General features: G+C 45.5%; 1 protein-coding gene and 1 long non-coding RNA gene across 11 annotated transcripts in view; both read right to left on the bottom strand.

Moving 5' to 3' along the window:
• The window catches only part of TRMT1 (tRNA methyltransferase 1), a 110,847-nt gene that overhangs the window by 40,347 nt on the left and 49,415 nt on the right, over positions 1-21,085 (bottom strand). For 9 of the 10 annotated variants that reach the window (XM_085861429.1, XM_085861426.1, XM_085861434.1 and 6 more), the window contains 3 exons: positions 12,172-12,320; positions 11,720-11,803; positions 9,314-9,383 (listed from right to left, as the gene is read on the bottom strand). In XM_085861429.1, coding sequence (XP_085717555.1) covers positions 9,314-9,383; positions 11,720-11,803; positions 12,172-12,320 — 303 coding nt within the window. Of the gene's footprint in view, positions 1-9,313; positions 9,384-11,719; positions 11,804-12,166; positions 12,321-21,085 lie in introns of all 10 variants that reach the window. The other variant, XM_085861432.1, reaches the window with a different exon arrangement.
• On the bottom strand, positions 12,965-19,621 carry LOC147010280 (uncharacterized). The gene is made up of 2 exons (XR_015052771.1): positions 18,277-19,621; positions 12,965-17,670 (listed from the first exon to the last, which is right to left on the bottom strand). It is a non-coding gene; the product is annotated as an uncharacterized LOC147010280 (long non-coding RNA).

The raw sequence follows: 21,085 nt of genomic DNA, 5'->3' as shown, positions 1-21,085 counted from the left end.
ATTGTGCAGGAACACGGACTCGCCCAACTGAACCCAGGGCCCGAGGTGGGTGCGGCAGCGGCCGCGGTGTATGACACCTCCCCCCCCCTCTCCACCAAGACCCTTCCCCAACCCCTGCCGAAACGGCTCACTCAAGCGCACCCGACATAGCCCAGCTATGCGCCATGCTGGCGGCAATGACAACGAAGATGGATGCGAATACACAACAAATAAACGAAAAGATGGATACAAAAATAAACGGAATGGAAGCAAACATGAAGGAAGAAATGAAAAAGTTCCGGGGTGAGACGCAGAACATGGGCCGATGCCTGCAGGCGGGCATGAAGGCCGTGACAAAGGAAATAATAGTTGAGACAAGGGAGGTAAAGGGTGAAGAGTTGGCAGAGACACGGGAGATAGAAAAAATAGAGGAAAGACTACACGAGGAAGACGGGGTAAGTGACGCACACACACACACAGAGGTAGTGGAGGATAATGGGGGTGAGCTCGCGGAGCGTGCAGGGACCCGGTGCGAGCAGCTGGATGGCCTCCTCCAGGAACAAGGGGAGGGAGTATGCCCCCTTGAGGCGGATCACGACCAGGTGAGTTCGGTCGTGCTTCGCGAGGTTGAGGGGACGGGTGCTGTGGACGGGTGCACGGAGAGCTATGGGGGTATAGAGGCCCCGGAGACCCTTGTGGGGACACGAATCCCCAGTGTGGTTGTCCCTGTGTGTGTGGTGCAAGGCGTGAGTGCGTCCCCGTGTGTGGAAGCGACCCCGTGTGTGAGTGGTGTGGTGGCGATGGTGCCGGAGTGCGTGCTTCCCAGCACGCCGTGTGTGGATGAGGCACCGTGTGTGAGTGAGGAACGGAGTATGGATGAGACACCGCGGTTGAGTGCCCCCGCGTGTGTGGATGAGGCACCGTGTATGAGTGTCGCCGTGTGTGTGAGTGAGGCACCGCGTGTGGATGAGGCACCGCGGGTGAGTGCCCTCGCGTGTGTGAGTGAGGCACGGAGTGCGAGTGAGGAACCGCGGGTGAGTGCCCCCGCACGCGTGAGTGAACGGCCGTGTGCAAGGTCGCTGTGTGCAAGGGAGACCGTGTGTGTGTGAGAGAGCGGTATGTGAGGGAGATGTCGGTTGGCATGCGGGAGCACGCAGCCGCGTCTCCCGGGGTGAATGTGATGGAATGGAGTGTGTGCGTCGTAACACGCAGGTGTGCGTGGGTTGAATGGAGACGGAGACGGCGACATGAGAGGAAAGAAAGCCGAGTAGCGGCTGTGGTCGTTTCGGGGACCGTGCCGGGTTCACCCAGCAGGGAGCACGAGGTCCGTGCTGTGCAACGCACGAGACCACCACGTGCTCGCTTGCGAGAGTGAAGTCCCGGTCCGGAAACGCACGTGGTGGATTTGCCGATCCCGCGGACGGACAAAGTTTAGGCAGGTAAACGGATTTGGACCGGACGGGTTCTCCACGCGATCGTGTGTGTTAAGCTCCAACGGGCAAAGCACATGTGTTCGCGTGGGGAACCCCTCGAGACGTGGGGCTTGTGTTTTTTTTTTTGCGCACGGTGACGTCATGGCTGCACGTGTGGTTGGAATCCGGCAGGAGGGGTATCTCTGCCGGATGGTACCGTCCAAGGAGGGACGAGGAACACGTGCAGCTGCATGACATCACGGGCAGGTGTAAAGTGCGCGAGCTCTGAGTTGCCGCGCAGGTGCTGCGCATGAAAAAAAAAAAAAAGCAAGCCTCACTTTCGGGTGCACAGGATTCCTGGGCAAGGGGTGAAAGACCCCCTTGACCCTGGGCACAGGATGAAAACTAGTTAGGGGGAAGGGTTAGCTTAGTTAGACCGACTTCATGGGGCAGGGGTAAGTCCTCATGGAGTCCGTGGAATGGATTAGTTAGAGGGATTGTAGCGAGATTTAGGTTGGGAAATAAAATGATTGAGTTAGGAGACAGAGACAGACTGGTGAATGTGTAGTGGGGACGTAGCTTAGCTACGTAGTGTTAAAAGGAACGTGCTGTAGTTTAAGGGACGACGTGGGAGCACGAGTTAGTTAGGGGAGGTAGATAGAAGGATGGCAGAGTTCAGCGGTGTGTGTGTTGAAGAGTTTTGGGTTGTGAGGTGAGTACGTGTACATGTTGAGTGAGTGAGGCCAGCGGGTCTGTGTGAGTGGAGCGAATGGGGAATGCATGGTGCGATGAGTGATTGGGGGGAGGAGTGACTCCCGCCCAAGGGACCCCGGGGTCAGTATAAAGTGAGTTAGGGGGTTAGTCAAATTGAAAAATGGAGGTCGTTTTGTTGTTGGTGGGAAAGTAGGCTCGAGACCCATTTGGAGGGGTGCAGGAGCCCTGTTGACGGGCTTGGGAGCGTGGCTGCGAAAGGTGAGTATCGCTGAGTGGGTACCCCGGGCACCAGGCTAGTCGGCCGCGGTAGGCCATGGGCCCATGGGGGGCCGGGATAGAGTAGTGGGCACGGGTGCGCCTGCTTGGTGCTGGGGCCCGGGGCGCCATTAGCCGCGTGGGCAGTGTTGTGGGCACGGGTGACCCTCGGAAAGGGGCCCGGGAGGCCGGCCTGCCACGTGTGCGTTTCAGGGGAGGTGCCATGGGGGGCACTCCCCGGTGTTAGGGAGCTGGTAGGCTCGGAGGCAGTGTAGTGCCCGGGGGTGCCATAGCGGGAGATTCGGCAGAGGGTCGTGCCTGCCAAAGGGAGCCACGTGTCCCAGCCAGGAGACCGTGTGAGGGCACGGAGAGAAAATTGGGGGGCGAGGCCTGAAATTGTGAGGACACCAACACAGGCGACGGGAATCTGGGTTGTTAGAACCAATAGTTTAAGCGAGAGGCGCTTGTTGAAAGCCCCGGGGTAGTTTAACAGTTAAATGGTTAGGGTAGATTAGGAGATGTACCCCTCCGCACCATCCATCCCCTCGCTGTCGTTGTGGGCCGCTGGACCCACTTTGGTTAGAGATCGCCGAACTCTGGGGAGGCCATTCTGAGGCTTGAATTGGGCCTCGGCACAGGACGTTAGCTCTCCCTTATTCCCCTCCGGGAAGGGAACGTAGGGGTTGGGAGTAGGCTAGGTGACAGGATAGGTTAGCCGAACAAGGACGATAAAGGGGGTTAGGGGACGATTTATAGTGGGGAAGTAAAAATAAAAACAACAAAAAAATAAGTTGGGGCTAGATTGGGGTTTGACAAATTAAGGGAGTGGGTATGTACAGTGACAGGCAAAGGCGATAGGTTGGGAGGGAGACAGGTAGGTAGGTCCGAGCCCGCCTTCCGAGTGGCCAGCACCACCGCACTCCCTCCACCAACCTCCACTGAACGGCAAAGGCTGGCCACTTCATCGGCTGGCCGTGTTTTGCTTCAAGGCCTGTGCCGGCCACTTCAGCCGGCTGGCAATTTTTCTTCAAGGCCTGTGCCGGCCAGTTCATCTGCCGGCTGTGTTTGCCTGCGGCGGCCTTCTTCTGCGGGCTGTGTTTGCCTGCTCACCTTTGCCATGCCATGCCCACTGCCCATGTTCACCAGCCCCGTTCAATTTTGCTTTGCCCCCCCCCCCCCCGTTCATTTCCATGTGCGCCAGGATCCGCAAAGCAACAGTTTGCAAGCTGCGAGAACTGCCCTGTTGGCAGCTACAACACGGGCCTGCAGTGGCGGCCCGTGCACCGTGTTTGTGTTCACCCATCCATTCGTTGTGCTCATTGCGTGTGCCACTTGAGCTGGCACGGAGACTGCGTTTGTGCAGCCCATGCACCGTTGTGGTTCACTGCGTTCAGTTCAAAAGGGAAGGCCTTGGACTGCGTGCGAGCAGCCAGCCACGTTCCCTGTCACCTGCATTGTTTTGAGCCATAGACTGCATGCGGGCAGCCTGGCTCCCTGCTAACTGCTTTTCTTTTGCAGAGTTCAATGATCCTGGGCCATGGTTTAGTGTAAAATTTGTAAGTTAAGGTTAAGATGTACTGTAAATATGAGTGCGCCCCCGGCATGTCTGTCTAGCGCCGGCAATTTTATTTAAGTCGTCCGTGTGAGTGAGTTTGTTTAGATAGTTACGCAGCCCTCAGGTTATTTATTTTGGGGACACGAATACCATGAATGTCGCACTCAGGGATCCGTAGGTAAAATGTACTAGGGGAAAACTACACATGATGGCACACGAAAATTTGACGACTCGGGACGAGTCTGTAAAAAGGGGAGGGGGTAGTGTTGTGGTTACCAAATTCGCAAACCACCATTCAGGTCCCTTAGGTGAGGTATCTCGGCAAGTATATGTGTAGTTAGGCCCAAACCCGTTGTCTAGTGGGAATACATGTCATTTATGCGTGCTGCGACTCTTCAGGATAGCCGTTTTTCTTTTACTATCTTTATTTTGGACCAACCGCCATGATTACCACCACAACCACAACATCAACCACCAACCACAACGCCGCTTCACCACAACCGCCACGACCTAAACGTCACACCTCGCAACCGTAGCATCGCCACCGTTCTTGCCCCGCTGTGGGTACCGGTGTTGGACTCGTGCAGGGCGCGCGTCGAACAGCGTGTACAAAATCACGGATTTTGTGCTTCAAAAACTGATCAAAAACGACACACGCCCACTTTTTGCCGTCCAATCGGTGAGTGAGGGGCGATTTGGCCCCGCCTCCAGGACGATCGATATATGCAAATTTGTGGATCAAAAAGCCTTCACGCCCACTTTTTCTCGGGCCAATGGGGAGCGAGGTGAAAGGTCAAAGGGAGGGGGTCAAAGGCGAAGCTACGGGGGGATAAAAGGACCGTGTTCGTCAGTCAGAGCGGTGTGGAAGTCTGGAGCCCGAAGCCTGCAGTAGCTGGAGAAGCTGAAGAGAGTCGAACGAGGAGAGCCCAAAGAAGAGTCCAGGGTGGAGAGTCCAGAGGCGGAGAGGCGGCAGCGGCGAAGGCAGACGAGGGGGTGCTCGCGACGGTGCCGGGAGCTGCACGCCCGAGGAAGGCCGGCAGCGCGACCTGGCCGAGGTGGAGACGCACACCAGGGATAATAAAGATCCTCTATACCCCGAGCATCAGCAACCCCCTCCTGTTTCCCCCCGTGCTGAGATAGTGCGACCAAGGGGGCCCCTTTCCCACCCCCTGCCAGACACTGTCCGCGAGGCCCGCGGAGTGAGGCGCCATCGCCGCTCCGCGTCTCATCACCAGACGGGTAGGCGCGACCCGGTCTCGGCCTCAGGCCCGCCTCATCCTTGAGGGTATTCTTTCCTTGGTTTTGGGTATGTGTTGTCGGCGCCGTCTGTGAAGTAGAATTGTATAAGTGTTGCCGTGTGCTCGGTAGTCGGTATTAGCTCTGCATTGTCTTCACTTTTATATTTGCTTTTTGTGTAAATGGAATTGTGTTTTTTCTGTGTGCTTTTGGTGGAATTGAATGTGTGCTCCCCGTGTGCCGCGAATAAATGTGCTTTATTATTGAACTGTTCTCCCGCTTCGCTTCGTCTTTTTCTCCCATTGAATCCTCATCTTGCTTCACGTAAAGGGTTGGTAGTGGGCTGAATACGCCCGATAATTAATCGAACCGTCGAGGTCGACGATAACACCGCTCGGTTATTCTGATAGTACGGAACGGGTCGCTTAAGTGGCCCGTGTCCGAAGTCGACCTGCGGCGAGGTGCGATCGCCCGGTCTACCCTCCGCGTGGGTACTTAGGTAGGTCGAATTTGGCGAGCAACCCTATCCCACGCGGGGGCTGATTGGCTCGATCGCGGTGAGACCGAAAGGTCCACCCGTGACTGGTTCCCGGCGTTAGTCCGAGAGGGTCACGACTGGATTGTCCGTCCGGTGGGCGACGTGCCGCGATTCGAGTTACGTGGCCGTCAGCACGCCGGCGGGCGCGAAGACCGCAACAATATATATATACACATATATACATATATATATACATATATATATACATATATATATACATATATATATACATATATATATACATATATATATACATATATATATACATATATATATATATACATATATATATACATATATATATACATATATATACACATATAAACATATATATACATATAAACATATATATATACATATATATATACATATATATACACATATAAACATATAAACATATATATACATATACATACATATACATATATATATATATATATACATATACATATATATATACATATATATATACATATACATATATATATACATATACATACATATACATATATATATATATATATATATACATATACATATATATATATATATACATATACATATATATATACATATACATATACATATATATATATATATATACATATATATACATATATACATATACATATATACATATATATATATACACATATATATATATATATACATATATATATATATATATATATATATACATATATATACATATATACATATACATATATATACATATATACATATATATACATATATACATATACATATATATACATATATATACATATATACATATACATATATATACATATATACATATACATATATATATATATATATATACATATATATACATATATATACATATATATACATATATATACATATATATATATATACACATATTGTTGCGGTTCTCGGAACCACATGCATACAACAGATTGGTGTCCCAAGACAGTTATTCCATTATTATACATGTAGATACTCCCCTTCCTTTTGTTTAGCGGGACAACAAGGAAGTGCGTTGCGATGATCTATTAGCTCGGGTTGCTTCAATCATTTTTTTTTCCTTCATTTCATCCCCACTCTTCTTGTTTTCTGATTATTCCTGAGGTAAATCAGCCACGTCCGCCTTCGCTGTAAGGTGGGGCCTCGTGGAGGCCAGCGCGTGCGGCGCCATGGTGGGGAAACTGCAGCACCGAGTCATGTGGTGTGCTAGTTGGTGCTGGACTATTGACTCGAGCTTCCCATGGTCTGGGGAGAATTGCCGATTGCATTAGAAAGGCATGCAAGTAAATACCTCTTCAGAGGCTGCACGAATGGTGTTTTTCAGAGCACGGGAAACACGACAGCACGACGCCCACACTGCATGAGACGCGTGCGGAGGCCGATAAAGCTGACTCCACGCCATGTTGGGCAGGATACGAGTGTGCGGGTAGAAGCGGCTTGTTCTTTTTTTAACCTCAATACCCGACACATATTGGTGTTCGCCCCACGCACACGCTAGCGGAGTCGTGTGAACGTGAGCGCTCGCCACGTGCACTGTATGGAATGTGCTCGAAAGCAGACACATGCGCCGCTCGTGAAACGTGCATGAAAGTTTGTGGACAGGTTGTGTGTATGCAAGAATAAAATGATTCAATTTTGGTGAAGATTCGAATCCGGATCCAGATACGAGAATTTTTCAACTGATACTTCACCATTGAGAGATGGGCTAAAAACTATGTATGACATGATATCACAAAATGTTGTGGACGAGTGATGATAAAACTTGGTGGATGAGTTGGTTGGGTGACAAGAACAAGCCGATTCGATTTTGGTTTCGGTCTCGACTCAGATCTGTCCTATTAGTTAGATACAAAATGTAAACTGTTCTGCCTGGCGGAGGTATGCGCTCTCATGAGTGTCGTTCCGTTTCGCCAAGTGTCACTCTGAGCGATTTTTCATTTGTTTGCCTGTTTGTTTGTCCGCACAGAGCGAGTGTTTTTCTCTGCAACCGCTTGTCGAATTGAGACAAATTTTTCACCATTGGCGTGACTAATCGTGTGGAATGTTTTCATGATAATTATGATGTCATAAGTCAAGTGGCATGGCAGCACTGTTGGAAAAAAAAGGAAAAACCATGGACCTCTGTATCCCCCAAACCACACCAAGGAAAATATACCCATCAGAGATAGGGAATCTCCCGCCATTGAAAAATAATTGAAATCAGATAAGCAGTTTTCCATTTATTACAAAAAAACGTGGGGCGGCCATCTTGGATCCAGCCATGCCAAAAATCAATAGGGTTCTTCATTTTCAGGTGGTACATGTGTGACCCAAATTTCAAATCGATATGGCGAACAGTTTATGAGTTATCGCACTCACAGCTATAAATGTTGACGCCCAGCCAGCCGGACGGACGGATGGATGGACGGACAGCCGGACGGACGACCCGGGTGACAACAATATCCCCCTTCCGCCACGCGGAGGGGGATAAAAAGTGAAACTTGGCACATGGCAAGTACTCCTCATGGGGAATAAGTGTAAAAAATTTTTAATGATGTCATCGGTGCCTTTGTTACGACATCATAATTCCATACATATAACGGACGGATATATAACGGACGGATGGACTATTCCACTGCAACATCCGATCAGTATGAAAATTTTTGATTGTCATCTCGGGATAAATTGGCCCACAGAAAAAAAATTGATGACGTCATTGGTCATGTGGTTTGACAGCCATATTGTTTTTTTTGGGTTTTTTTTCTAAACCTTCAAAAATCTTCTCTGAAATGGCCAAACAGATTGAGGCGAAATTTACATGTATGACCGCCAATCCATGAGCAACAAAACATTGTTACATATGACAGCATAGGAGACATGGTTTGGCAAGCATATTGGATTTACTATAAAACCTATAAAAAAAAATCATCTTCTCCAGAACGGCTAGACAGATCGAGGGGAAACTTCAAACAAATGTTCCCCAGGCATGGGTGGACAATTTCAAGGAATAATTGATAGGTCACATGGTCTGGCAGCCATAGTGGATTGAGCGAAAATATTTTTAAAATTCTTTCTCTTGAACCACTTCATCAATCGACGTGAAAATTCACAATTATGATCGAGTAGTGATGGGGAATATATGTTTTAAATTTGAACCTGATCGGACGCATGGTCTGGCAGGCAGAATGATATAATTTTTTGATCTGTTTTTTTTTTTTTTTTTTAATTAGGCTCACTTGGCTGCACCTGGATGGGTTTGAGGGTAGAGTAGTAGTAGCTGAAACCCAAATCCTATTGAGGTTCCTCCTGATTACTTCATCTTTGCTTTTTGCTTCTGGTGAAGACTTTTTCCTTCTGATGACTCCAATGCAGGACTGTCCCTATTTGGTCTTCCATTTAATTTGAATTTAATTTATTTTAATCTCATTCTGAATTCAATTGAATAATAATAAATGTCATGGCCAGGGTGAAGTGTCCGATTAAAGCGGGGTGTCTTGGTATCCAGTCATCATTGCCAGTAATCATCATGCCTGTTCCCTTTCCGTTTCCTCCCAGCTGTTATACCTGACAAAAACATCTTCAATATTCATGAGAAACTCGGTATTTTATTGAGTGTTGATGTCTGCAGACACTTACTTGGTGGTGATGGGTACAGATGTCACAAACTGGACCAACTGGAGGACCTCGAGCAGGAGTAAACTTGAAACTATAAATTCACAAAATCAAATCAATCAAAATTGACAATGGTAATAACTTATTGCACACTGCAAAAACAATGTCCTTTCAATTACCTGTCCTTCTTCATTGAACAAGTGACCAATATAACAAGTCCTATCAGACACAGACAAGCTAGATATTTACACTGTTGTCTTTCAAAACTCAATTGAAAGCTTTAAGAGTAATTGCATCTCTATTAAATATTTGAAAAGTCGTTTTTGAAAGAAAAAAAACAGCATTCCAAAACAAAAATATTTTTAAACACGACTTAATTTGACATCATGATGTTGACTGATGGGCCTCCACCCACATAACTACATCATGCTATATACTTGCACCAAGTTTGATTTAAATCCCTTCAGCTGTTCTCAAGTATCACATTTTTACCTGACATGACCTCTGACCTTTGACCTCTTAATGCCAAAATCTAATCAGTTCTTCTTTGCATCATAGTATATACTTACTAGCAAAGGAACCCAGCATCGCCGGGTCATTCCTCCCTCGTCCCACCCATGCCCCATCCATCTGGACACTATTCCACTGCCTCCCCTCCCTTCCTCCAGACTCCCACCCCACCCCTTCCCATCTCCTCCCCCCACCCCTGGAACTCCCATGCCACCCCTTGCCCACCTTCCTCCCACCCCAACCCTTCCCATCTCCTCCCCCACCCCTGGAACTCCCACACCACCCCTTGCCCACCTTCCTCCCACCCTTCCCCTCCCTCATCCCATTTCCTCCCTACATGCTCCCACCCCACCCCTCCCTTTTCTCCCCTGCATGTTCCCACACCCCAACCACATTGGCATTACAATTATACTAACACACTTTAAAAACTCCGTGCTCTGCGATCATTAATGCTACAATAGTCGTCATCGTGCGTGGCAGTTCCGACATGTTCGACGCTACCACCAAGAGATGCCAAAGCTGCTCTTTAGGGGTGTGTGGCACAGTTGTTGGACCAACCCTCTGAAGCTATGGCCACGCACTGCTGGCCAATGACACAAGACGCCAACATTCAATGCTGAAGTGCCATGACCACACCTCGTGCCGGCCTCTACACAAACCCGGACGGGGTGAACAGACAAAGAGCCTCTGCCATCTGCCTGCCCAAGAAACAAGCCACGACAGCTGCAGCCATTCCCATCCACAAGTCATTCTTGTCTGCATACCATTCCTGTCTGCATAGTGTTCCTGTCAGCAACCTATTCCTGTCTGCAAGCGGTTCCTGCTCGCTGAACCATGGACAGTTTGCCGACCCATCTGGGCGAATGAAGCACGAGGTCCTCAGGCGCGAGGGGGGATCCAGCAATACACAACAGTTTGACACCACATCGACATTCCCATCGCATTTCGCCTCCTCCCCTTTCCCGTCCCTGTAATTTGCACCAAAGCAAGCCTGCTTGTTTGCGTAGGACAAGCAAGGGGATGTAATGAAGCCTTGTTCTTTTCTCTACCTTCTTCTTCTTCCTCCCTGGTGTGAGTCTGGCGCACCTGTGTTTGTTTCTCCAATAAAAATGCTTCTTTCTATGATACTCGGAATGGATGTTGATTCCGGTTCACGACTCGATTTCTTTTGATCCCATGGTTGGATTTGAATACAGTACTTTGGAATCAATTCGACCCACCACTATCAAACACTCAAGCAAGCACTCCAATGAAATAGTTGATAAGGAAAGGCTGGCTGGGTCATACTAAGCACCGTCCTGAAACGACCGTAGACGTCCGGAGTATCAAACAATGTGGAACTGGAAAAATGAACACTTTTTTTTTTTAGCAGTTGGAACTGCTGCCAAGTTCAATTCCACAGTTGAAATTTTGAAATTCGGTTTAGGTTAAGAGATTCTGGAGCTTATCACATTTCAGCTGTAATGTTTATATTCCAACTTCTTCCGCTGCAATTATCACCTCTGTTGAATACGATTGAATCCATACTTTGTGGCCCTGAAGGTTTATCGTGCCTTCGCTTTGCTTGCCCATTCTCAATTTCCTCCTCTCGTAAATGGAACTCCATTAAAAGCCCTTCCTCATCCCCAGAGATATATTCACTCAGATATTGTTTAATCCCATAACTGTTCTGTGTAAATGTTGAAGCAAAATAACTGTTTCAAAAAACCTGCCATCTCACTTTCATCACTAACCAATCTCCCTGTGGCAAATATACCTGGCAAAGTAAAATCCCCAAAACCAAGGATCATTCCTGAGACAACAGTTTATAAAATGTGTCAAGTTTGTAAAACCATTAATTCGTTGTTTTCTTCCTTCTCTGACACAGTTCAAAATCGAGTATCATCTGGACAAGAAGGAAAGGTGAAAATCCCCACTCACTTTGTTCCAATTTGCACTCTCTTTCCCATTTTCTGCAGGTGAAATGTACCACAGCCAACACAATGGTATACCAAAGCTTGTTTACTGTGTAAAAAGAGGCGGGCGGGGGGGGGCGAGGGGGAGAGTGATGGGTTAATAAGCAAAATAAAAAGCACAAATACAAATAAATACTTTGGAGCTTTCAGCTTTTTACTGCAATCCAAAGCACAAGCACAGTTCTTACATGCAAGTAAAATAATTTTGATTGTTAATTTATGTGAAAGGTTAGTAGCACAATATTTTAGAAGTACAATGAATCCTGTTAACACAGCAGCACTGATGGAATAGACAAGACAGACAGTAAATGTTAGTAAGTGAGTGGGAAGTCTCTCAGAATCAATGAGGGTGATGTACCATTAGGTGATGTTACATGTTCGGTGATGTTAATTCGGGTGATGTTACACGTACCATACCTTGCCGACATTTTCACTTTTCCTTGTCCGACATAAATCCGCACAAATACTCGTACATAAAAGTCAGCACTGACAGACAACAGTGGGACGATGTAGCGGTGATAACGGTTTGCATGGAGATCAATACAATGCAGAAGTATTCTTAGAGCCTGAAAAATAAAATGAAGGGAAAACCTCATGTAACCCCAGAATGAGCCAGCAGAGATAAGCTTCTTTCTCAAGAAAGAGGTTTTCTATTTTGGGGAGTTGTGGGGGAGAGAAGTTAGGGTGGAGTTGGGGGGAGTAGTTGAGGGTAGGTTGATGGTGAGAGTTCGGGGCAAAGTTTTGGATTGAAAAGGCAGTTTTTTTTTTATTATTCCATTTAAAACTTGCCAACTTGATTCACTGCACAGTTCTCCAATTTAGGGCTGGCAGGATGGCCTTGAGTCAGAGATGTTCACACACTTGCCTCTAAGCTGTCTAACCTGTTTTTGAATCCCGACAAAGCTATAAAATGTCGCCCCGGTGTTTCACAGGCAGGGTGATTAATAAATGTGTGTGGCGTCCCTCAGATGGACGTTAAACTGGCCGTCCCATCCACACTGATTAGTTGGGGGAGGTTAAAGTTCCCACGGTGTCCTTCGTGAAGAGTGGGTGAGCTATCAGTGGTATGAGTGTGTGTTTGTTTGTATGTATGAGTGCATGATCTTGTTTTTTTGTTTGTTTGTGTTTGTTTTTTATTCTTATTTATTTACGTGTGTGTGTGTGTATATATGTGTGTGTGTGTGTGTATATATATATATATATATATATATGTGTGTGTGTGTGTGTGTGTGTGTGTGTGTGTGTGTGTGTGTGTGTGTGTGTGTGTGTGTGTGTGTGTGTGTGTGTGCGTGCGCGTCTCCTTCACAACTCCAAAACCATGAAACCTAGCGGCCTGAAACTATGCATGCATACTAAGGGAACTCCAAGGAAGTGCAAGAGTGAAAATTGGGTGTTTGGGTTAATTTAAACACCCCCTTTTGAAGATAATTATAAATTAACAGCCTTGTTTAATTATATCCTTTATCAGGAACATCCTTGGCCACTTCGCTCTCTGGGTCTGAAGGCGTTTCCTGGGTAACCTCGCTGGGGTGTGAAGCCGCCATGTTTTTTGGCCTGTTCAACCATACCTTGACTAGGAACAGGCCGCAACGATTTCTAAACGATAAAGTTTTTTTTCACTTCCCTCAATCATTTTATCGAATGCCTTTTCATCATTGCTATGAATCGCTGTATACATCGCATTTGTAAATACTGCAGTTTTCAAATTAGGAACTTGGAGTGATTTCATGCATAGATTATATGATGTAATTTTACACAATGTACTCTCACGGGCTAATTAAAGTACATCATCAAAATATTCTTTCGGTTTTGAGGATTGGACATTATCCGGAATAAACAAGTGAAATGTGACCCTCCAGTACAAAACCAGTCAGAAGTCGCAAAAATTCAATATTGAGTTATTGGGTATATTTGAAAGCCCATAAAATAAGCTTCACAACGGTGTATCATACATGGTGGTCCGTCACAAACTGATGGAGATATCTTACGATGAAGTTTTACAACACACGTTATTGGGAAAATCGAAATAACCGGATATTAGCTTCTGGAGTTTGAGAAACAAAGTCCTTAAGACGCTGTCACACCTTGACAATTAAGCCAGCGTATGCCGACTTGTGAAAAATTTGTCTAAAACGCTGGCACACGTCGAATACGTTATGGGTAAGTTTTGATAACATTAAGAGCACGCTGAAAAACACTGCCATACATCGTAGTATGCTGGCTTTCATCGTTGTACTTTGCAGTTGTCCTCAAATTTTAGCATGCTTGAAATTTTACAACGTATGTTAGCGTATGACTCACACGTTCCGCTATGCTAGCCATAAGTTGTGGGCACACGATGCGATCGTTGACACACGTCGACACACGTTACTTGTAAGTTACTCATAAGTCGAAACACGTCGAGGTAATGATTAGTGTACCCGAAACTTATTTATAACCTATGAGTAACGTGTTGTAGGCACGTTACACGATCGTTGACACACGTCGAGGCACGTTACGCGATCGTTGACACACGTCGAGGCACGTTACGCGATCGTTGACACACGTCGAGGAACGTTACTTGTAAGTTACTCATAAGTCAAAACACGTCGAGGTAATGATTAGCGTACCCAAAACTTATTTATAACCTATGAGTAACGTGCTTTGAACCTATGTGTAACGTACCTCCAACGCATATTGACATATGTAGACGTATTTGATTGACGTCTTCCAGACGACCACAGAACTTACTGAACGTGTTTCTAATTTACAGCTACCATATAATGGCGTATTGGCCGCATTTAAATAAAAACCAAAAAAACAATAACTTCCGATATTTCGTCACGTGCCGTTATGTCACGTCCGATTGCCTCTTCAGTTTGCTCATGTAATATTCTTAGTTCCTCCTCTGTGATTATTTTCTGTTTGACTTAACTTAAAAGCAAATGTCCGAATATATTTTAAAATTCGTCATAGACTAAAATAAAAAAATAAAAAACAACAACAACTTCAGATATTTTGTCACGTGCTTTCACGGAGCCAAGGAGAAAAAAAGAAAATGTGCCTTGACGGAGAAAATAAGTTTCGGGTATGCTAAACATTACCTCGACGTGTTTCGACTTATGAGTAACTTACAAGTAACGTGTGTCGACGTGTGTCAACGATCGCATATCGTGCCTATAACTTATTCCCAGCGTAGCGGAACGTGTGAGCCATACGGCGAGTACGTCATAAAATTTTCAGCATGCTTGAAATTTCACGACGTACGAGACGTACCACGAAATATGACAGCGTACTTCATCATTTTTCAGCGTGCTCTTAATGTATACACAACTTACCCATACCGTATTCGACGTGTGCCAGCGTTTTAGATACATTTTTCATAGGTCGGCATACGCTGGCTAAATCGTCAAGGTGTGACTGCGATGTTGACACTTCCAATTTTCAGGCGGTTATGATTTAAATCGGCGTGCGGCAGGTTTTTAACAGAGAACGCCACGAATTCGTCGGCGATACGTTTAGCGCACTATGCGTAAGTTAAACTATCGTTGGGCATAGGTTGTGGACGCCGACAACAGGCTAAGCATTCGTTGGTACAAGTTATCTATAAGACAACGAAACGTTCTGTGCCTGTTACTAATATGTTATGCATACGACCAACACGTTATGAATACGACCAAAACTTAAAAAAAAAACATCAAAATTTCAGCGTACGCCAACGTTTTACAAACATTTTTATACGTTGCCATTGCTGGCCAAGTCGTCAAGGTGTGACAGCGCCTTTACCAACGTATACCAGCAATAGTTTCTCAAACTCCAGAAGCTATATACGGTTATTTCGATTTTGTCAATAACGTGTGTTGTAAAGCTTATTTTATGGGCATTCAAATAAACCCAATAACTGAATATTGAATTTTTGCGACTTCCGACTGGTTTTGTACTGGAGTGAAAAATTCGATAAAATGTTTATTTAATAAACAAAATCTGGAGTGAAATATCAAAATATTAATAAGAAAAATAAAAAGCACAAATACAAATAAATACTTTGGAGCTTTCAAAATTTGGAGTGAAATTCAAAAACAGGTTAGACATTTAATTTAAAGTAATATCGAGTCTTATAACTAAGCCTATATACCTATTTACTTCAAGCAAGCAAGGCTATGTTCCCTCCTCCATACACACACAAGAAAATGTGAAATTTCCAAAGCATTAAACTTCTCTTTTTCTCCTGTTTGGAGAATTATATTGAGTGAACAAAAGATTTTGGAACGTGCTAAAATTTACCAGCTTCATTGAGCTATACGATTTAATGCATTCACTGCTCGACCTCGCGCCCTGTACCCCAGAGGGACTGCTTATCCATTGCGTCTGACAGATCTGTGTCTATATTTTCGGAGGTTTTGTGAGGTACTCTACAGGGGATCAAAGCAAATCTGGTGAAAAACGGATGTTTTAAAATAAAGTTATAACTTTTGCATGGGCTGCGAAAAGATGTACTCCGTGACACGTGCACAGATGAGCAGGCAACGTGGTGGATTATCTGCAATGCTTATTTCGTGGGCGAATCAACTTTGCGATGTCTCAAAGGTTGTTCTACGCTGAAGAGCAACTATTTTGTGGATAAACTATTGTCATTATTTGAACGAGTTCATTTAATTGTTTAACTGCTGCGGTCGAGGTGAAACCGGCTTTAAAGTAAAAGGGATCCGATATGGTATGCATCCACAGCCTGGCCACCGTTCCTCATCAACCATTTAATTGGAATGCTTGCTTGAGTACTTAAGCCACGAGCCAAGCTCTCTTCATTCGACAGCAGAACTGTGCTGTCATTCTGAGCGAATCTTTCACGCACTGCAGACGCTTTTGCCATGCCACGTCATCCTGAGCGTGCGCTCCATGCTACGCCATCCTGAGCAAGTTGTGAAATAACACCCAATTTCCGAGCTGTTTGCCATATTAATGTTTTCTAAATTACCAAGCCAATTTTTTTTTCCTCCTGTCACAGCTGTTGATAAAGATTAATGCTTGGGAGCATATCCCTGAAACATCTATATAAATGCAACCTTGTTTTTCGGTGAAAGCCACTCAAGGTTTTTGGGTTGTATAAAGTATGGACTGTAGTCGGCAATCACACAGGCTCCAACCTGCCGATTCCCAAAAAAATTGCTGATATCGGCCAAGCACGTACGTGTGTGTGTGTGTGTGTGTGTGTGTGTGTGTGTGTGTGTGTGTGTGTGTGTGTGTGTGTGTGTGTGTGTGTGTGTGTGTGTGTGTGTGTGTGTGTGTGTGTGTGTGTGTGTGTGTGTTCATAAAGCATAACATACTCTCTCTGCTAAGTCCCTGACCCCCACGCCTCTCTCTTTGTCCCATCCTGGCTCAACCCCCTCCCAATACAGTGTAAAACCCTCCTCCCACATCTCTATCTCTAACTCTATCTCTATCTCTATCTCTATCTCATCGCTGGTTATGTCTGGACAGGAGTTTGTCTCCGGATGGTAGTTTGTCTCTGGGCAGTTTAGCTTCGAACGTGTCTGGGCGGTGTTTGTCTCTGGACGTGTACTGGTGATGTTCCTTCATATTTCCTGCTTTCCTTCCTGAAAGTCCCTGTAGTGTCTATCTTGTTTACCCCATGTACCCTGCCCCATCCCTCTCCCTTCCACAGATCTCATGTGTCTATTCCCCACTATTTTGTGCTTCCCTCTCCCACCCCTCTTGTCTCCAGCTCCCCTTGTTATACATTCTGTATGTTAGTTCTTATATGAGCCTTGACATTGTCTATTTTTTTTTTTAAGAAAAAGCAGAATCAAAATTAAATGCAGAAAAGATATGTGACAATGAGCAGGTCATGGCCACTTGTCCAACTCACAATACCAAGAGATATGTGGAAAAGATATGTGAGAATGTGACCAAGAACAGGTCATGGCCTGTCAAGTTCGCCTATGCAACTCACAAACCCACAAGATGTGCAGAAGATATATGTGACAATAAATTAAATGAAACAAATGATCTTCCTGATGCATCTACACACATCGTCAAAAATAAAGAATGATCTCATACAAAGACCTTTAATGACATGGGTTTAAGCCCTGCTCGAGGGAATGCCAATCCCTCCCCACTTCAAGCCTTCAAACCCCCTCCCTTGTCCTTCACGGTCACATGTCCAACTCAACCCCACGAGATATGCAGAAAGGATATACGACAATAAACGACCCGAAACCAATTAACTTCTTCTTGATATACAGTGTATATATATATATATATATATATATATATATATATATATATATATATATATATATATATATATATATATATATATATATATATATGCACATCGTGAAAAGCAAATAATCACCTCGGACAAATTTCAAATGACACGGGTTAAATTTCTGCTTGAGAGAATGCCACATAGCTATTTGAGCAGTGCATAAGTTAACAGACGGCTATCTCGATCGCTGAGGCCGACCTTCACAAGGCCGTAACACTGTTTGGCTCAAAATTATTTTAACTGTCGCTTTGGTAGTTTTACAATAAAGAGAATACATGCAGGGAAAGCATAGTGATTGTGAATATGACCGCTCCGAGGTGTCTTTGCCGTCACATAGCAGTGAGCACCAATATGGCGGCCATAAGACTGAAATCTGTCTTCAAACCACCTCACCACCCAAAGTCCTCAACCAAACATAACATCCTCCTCTCCCTTTATTCCCGTTCTTCAAAGCAAAAGGACAAATTGTTAGATCGTTATTACATATTTATTCATTACCTCATTGAAATAGTGGAATATTTAGCTCTTCATGCCATTAACTCTATTCACGGAAAACACAATCTAAGCAGAAAGTGGATGTCCGACAGGTCATGGTTTATTACGGTCGGGCGTTTGTCTTTCCGTGTAATTTTTACCTCCGCCACCGAAGGTGAAGGAGGTTGTTTTCACCCCTTTCTGTCTGTTTGTTTGTTTGTTTGTTTGTTTGTTTGTTTGTGTACAGGATATCTCAAAAAGTTGTGGACAGATCTGGATGAAATTTTGTGGACAGGTTTGGTGTGAGACAAGGACAAATTGTTTAGATTTTGGTGAAGATCCAGATCCGGATCAGACTATGAGAATGTTTTTAATGATTCTTCACCAATGAGAGATCGGGCCAAAAAGAATATATAGCACAATATCTCAGAGTTATGGACGGATTCAAAAAAAAAAAAGAAGAGATTCAATTTTGGTGAAAATCCAAATCCAGATCCAGATCTGACTAATGGGATTTTTAAAGTGATTCTTCACCATTGAGAGAAAGGGCAAAAAATGATGCATAGCAAGTATCTCAAAAAGTTGTGGACAGATTTGGATGAAACTTGGTGGACAGGTTGGGCGTGTGGGCAAGGACGAAATGGTTCAATTTTGGTGAAGATCCAAATCCAGATCTGGATACGAGAGTCATTTAATTTTTAAATGATTCTTCACCATTGAGAGGTCGTGCCAAAAACGATATAGTACTGGACAGCATAATATTTCAAAAATGTATTGGCCCGATATGTTCCAGTAGATCAGGCATTGTGTGGCGGAGTATGTGCTCAAGCGAGTGCCCTTCTAGTTCAATCAGTGATAAAATCAGTTTATCCCCTCTCGTGTTCAGTTGTCTTACCCTTCCTCCCGCCCTTGGTTTACTGAAGCTTGTGGCGAGGCAGTTGTCCTGAAACAACTTGCCTTTGCCTCATGGAAAGCAAACCCAACTGAGGGCAATCTCAGTTCTTTCCACAAAGCTCGGAACAAGTGTGTAGCTACCCTCAGGAGAGCCAGAAAACAACATCTTTCTCATCTCAAGTCTGAACTCTCAAACCTCTCTCCCTCCTCAAAATCCTGGTGGCGTTTAATCAAATCTGTTTCTGGTGTATGTTCCCCCTCCATCCCCTCCCTTACCTCAAATGGCCGCACTGCTGATTCCACACGTGATAAAGCTGAATGTCTAAACTCGGTGTTTGCAGCTAAATCTTGTGTCCCAAACCCATCACTATCTCTACCCACTTTACCCAGTCGCACCCAACTGTCCCTGGACTCTGTATCCTTTTCTCCTGACAAGGTGGAGAGCTTGCTTTCAAACCTCGAGTCAGATTCTGCAACCGGTCCAGACGGCATCAGCCCACGTGTCCTCAAAGCCTGCTCTTCTGCTCTTGCTCACCCTCTCTCTGTTCTATTCACCCTCTCATTTTCCCAAGGTCATCTGCCATCTGCTTGGAAATCTGCTAACATCACTGCCCTGCATAAAAAGGTGCAAAAACAGATCCCTGTAACTATAGACCAATCAGCCTTCTCCCAATCATCAGCAAGGTTATGGAATCCATCATCGCTTCAGACATGAAATCCTTCCTCTTCTCCAATGGCTTGATTTCCAATCATCAATTTGGTTTCAGACCAGGTCACTCTACCCTAGATATGCTGCTACTGCTCTCCCATCAATGGATGGAGGTCCTCAATGCCAGACAGGAAATCCGAGCCGTATCCCTGGACATATCACGTGCTTTTGACACAGTCTGGCACCCTGCCCTACTCACCAAACTCTCTTCCCATGGTATTCAAGGCCATCTCCACTCATGGCTCGCAGACTTCCTCTCCTGTCGCAGTCAACGTGTGGCCCTAAATGGAGTTCTTTCATCCCCTCTTCCTGTGCAGGCTGGAGTTCCTCAAGGTAGCGTTCTGGGCCCTGTTCTTTTTCTGGTTTTCATCAATGATCTCTCGGACTCTCTGGAAAATCCTCTATTTCTCTTTGCCGATGACTCAACCCTCTGCCGTACCATCTGTCATCCCTCAGACCGGCAAGCAGCAGCTTCTTCGCTCACTGCAGATCTGGATAAAATCACAAACTGGTCCAACACGTGGAACATGTCTTTCAATCCAGACAAATCTCACACTCTCACTATGTCTCTTCGAAAGGACCGTTTACAAAACCCCCCATCCACTTTCTCAACAATCCTCTGGAAGAAGTCTTTTCTTTCAAGCTTCTGGGTCTCACTATCTGCCATGACCTTTCCTGGGAAAGTCACATTTCCAACCTTGCCTCAAAAGCCAGTCGCCGACTGGGAATCCTCCGTCGTGCAAAGTCCTTCCTCGGCCCTCTTGAGCTCCTGACCACTTACAAAGCTTTTGTCCGTAGCCTGATGGAGTACTGCTCTCCCCTCTGGGCTGGTGCTCCTGCCTCCCACCTTTCTCGACTTCACGCTGTCGAAACCAGGGCTTTTAAGATCATTGGCATCTCCCGCAATGAAGCTGAGTCTTTGGGCCTCTCACTCAATCACCGCAGGTTGGTCGGTGGTCTTTCTGTCTTCTACCGACTCCTCTCCAGCCTTGCCCCCCTGCTCTCTC

The sequence above is a fragment of the Eptatretus burgeri genome, chromosome 17, assembly GCF_056783735.1.
Source record: "Eptatretus burgeri isolate ZD-2024b chromosome 17, Ebu_testis_v1, whole genome shotgun sequence".
Lineage (NCBI taxonomy): Eukaryota > Metazoa > Chordata > Myxini > Myxiniformes > Myxinidae > Eptatretus > Eptatretus burgeri.
This window is presented reverse-complemented; position numbering and strand designations above follow the sequence as displayed.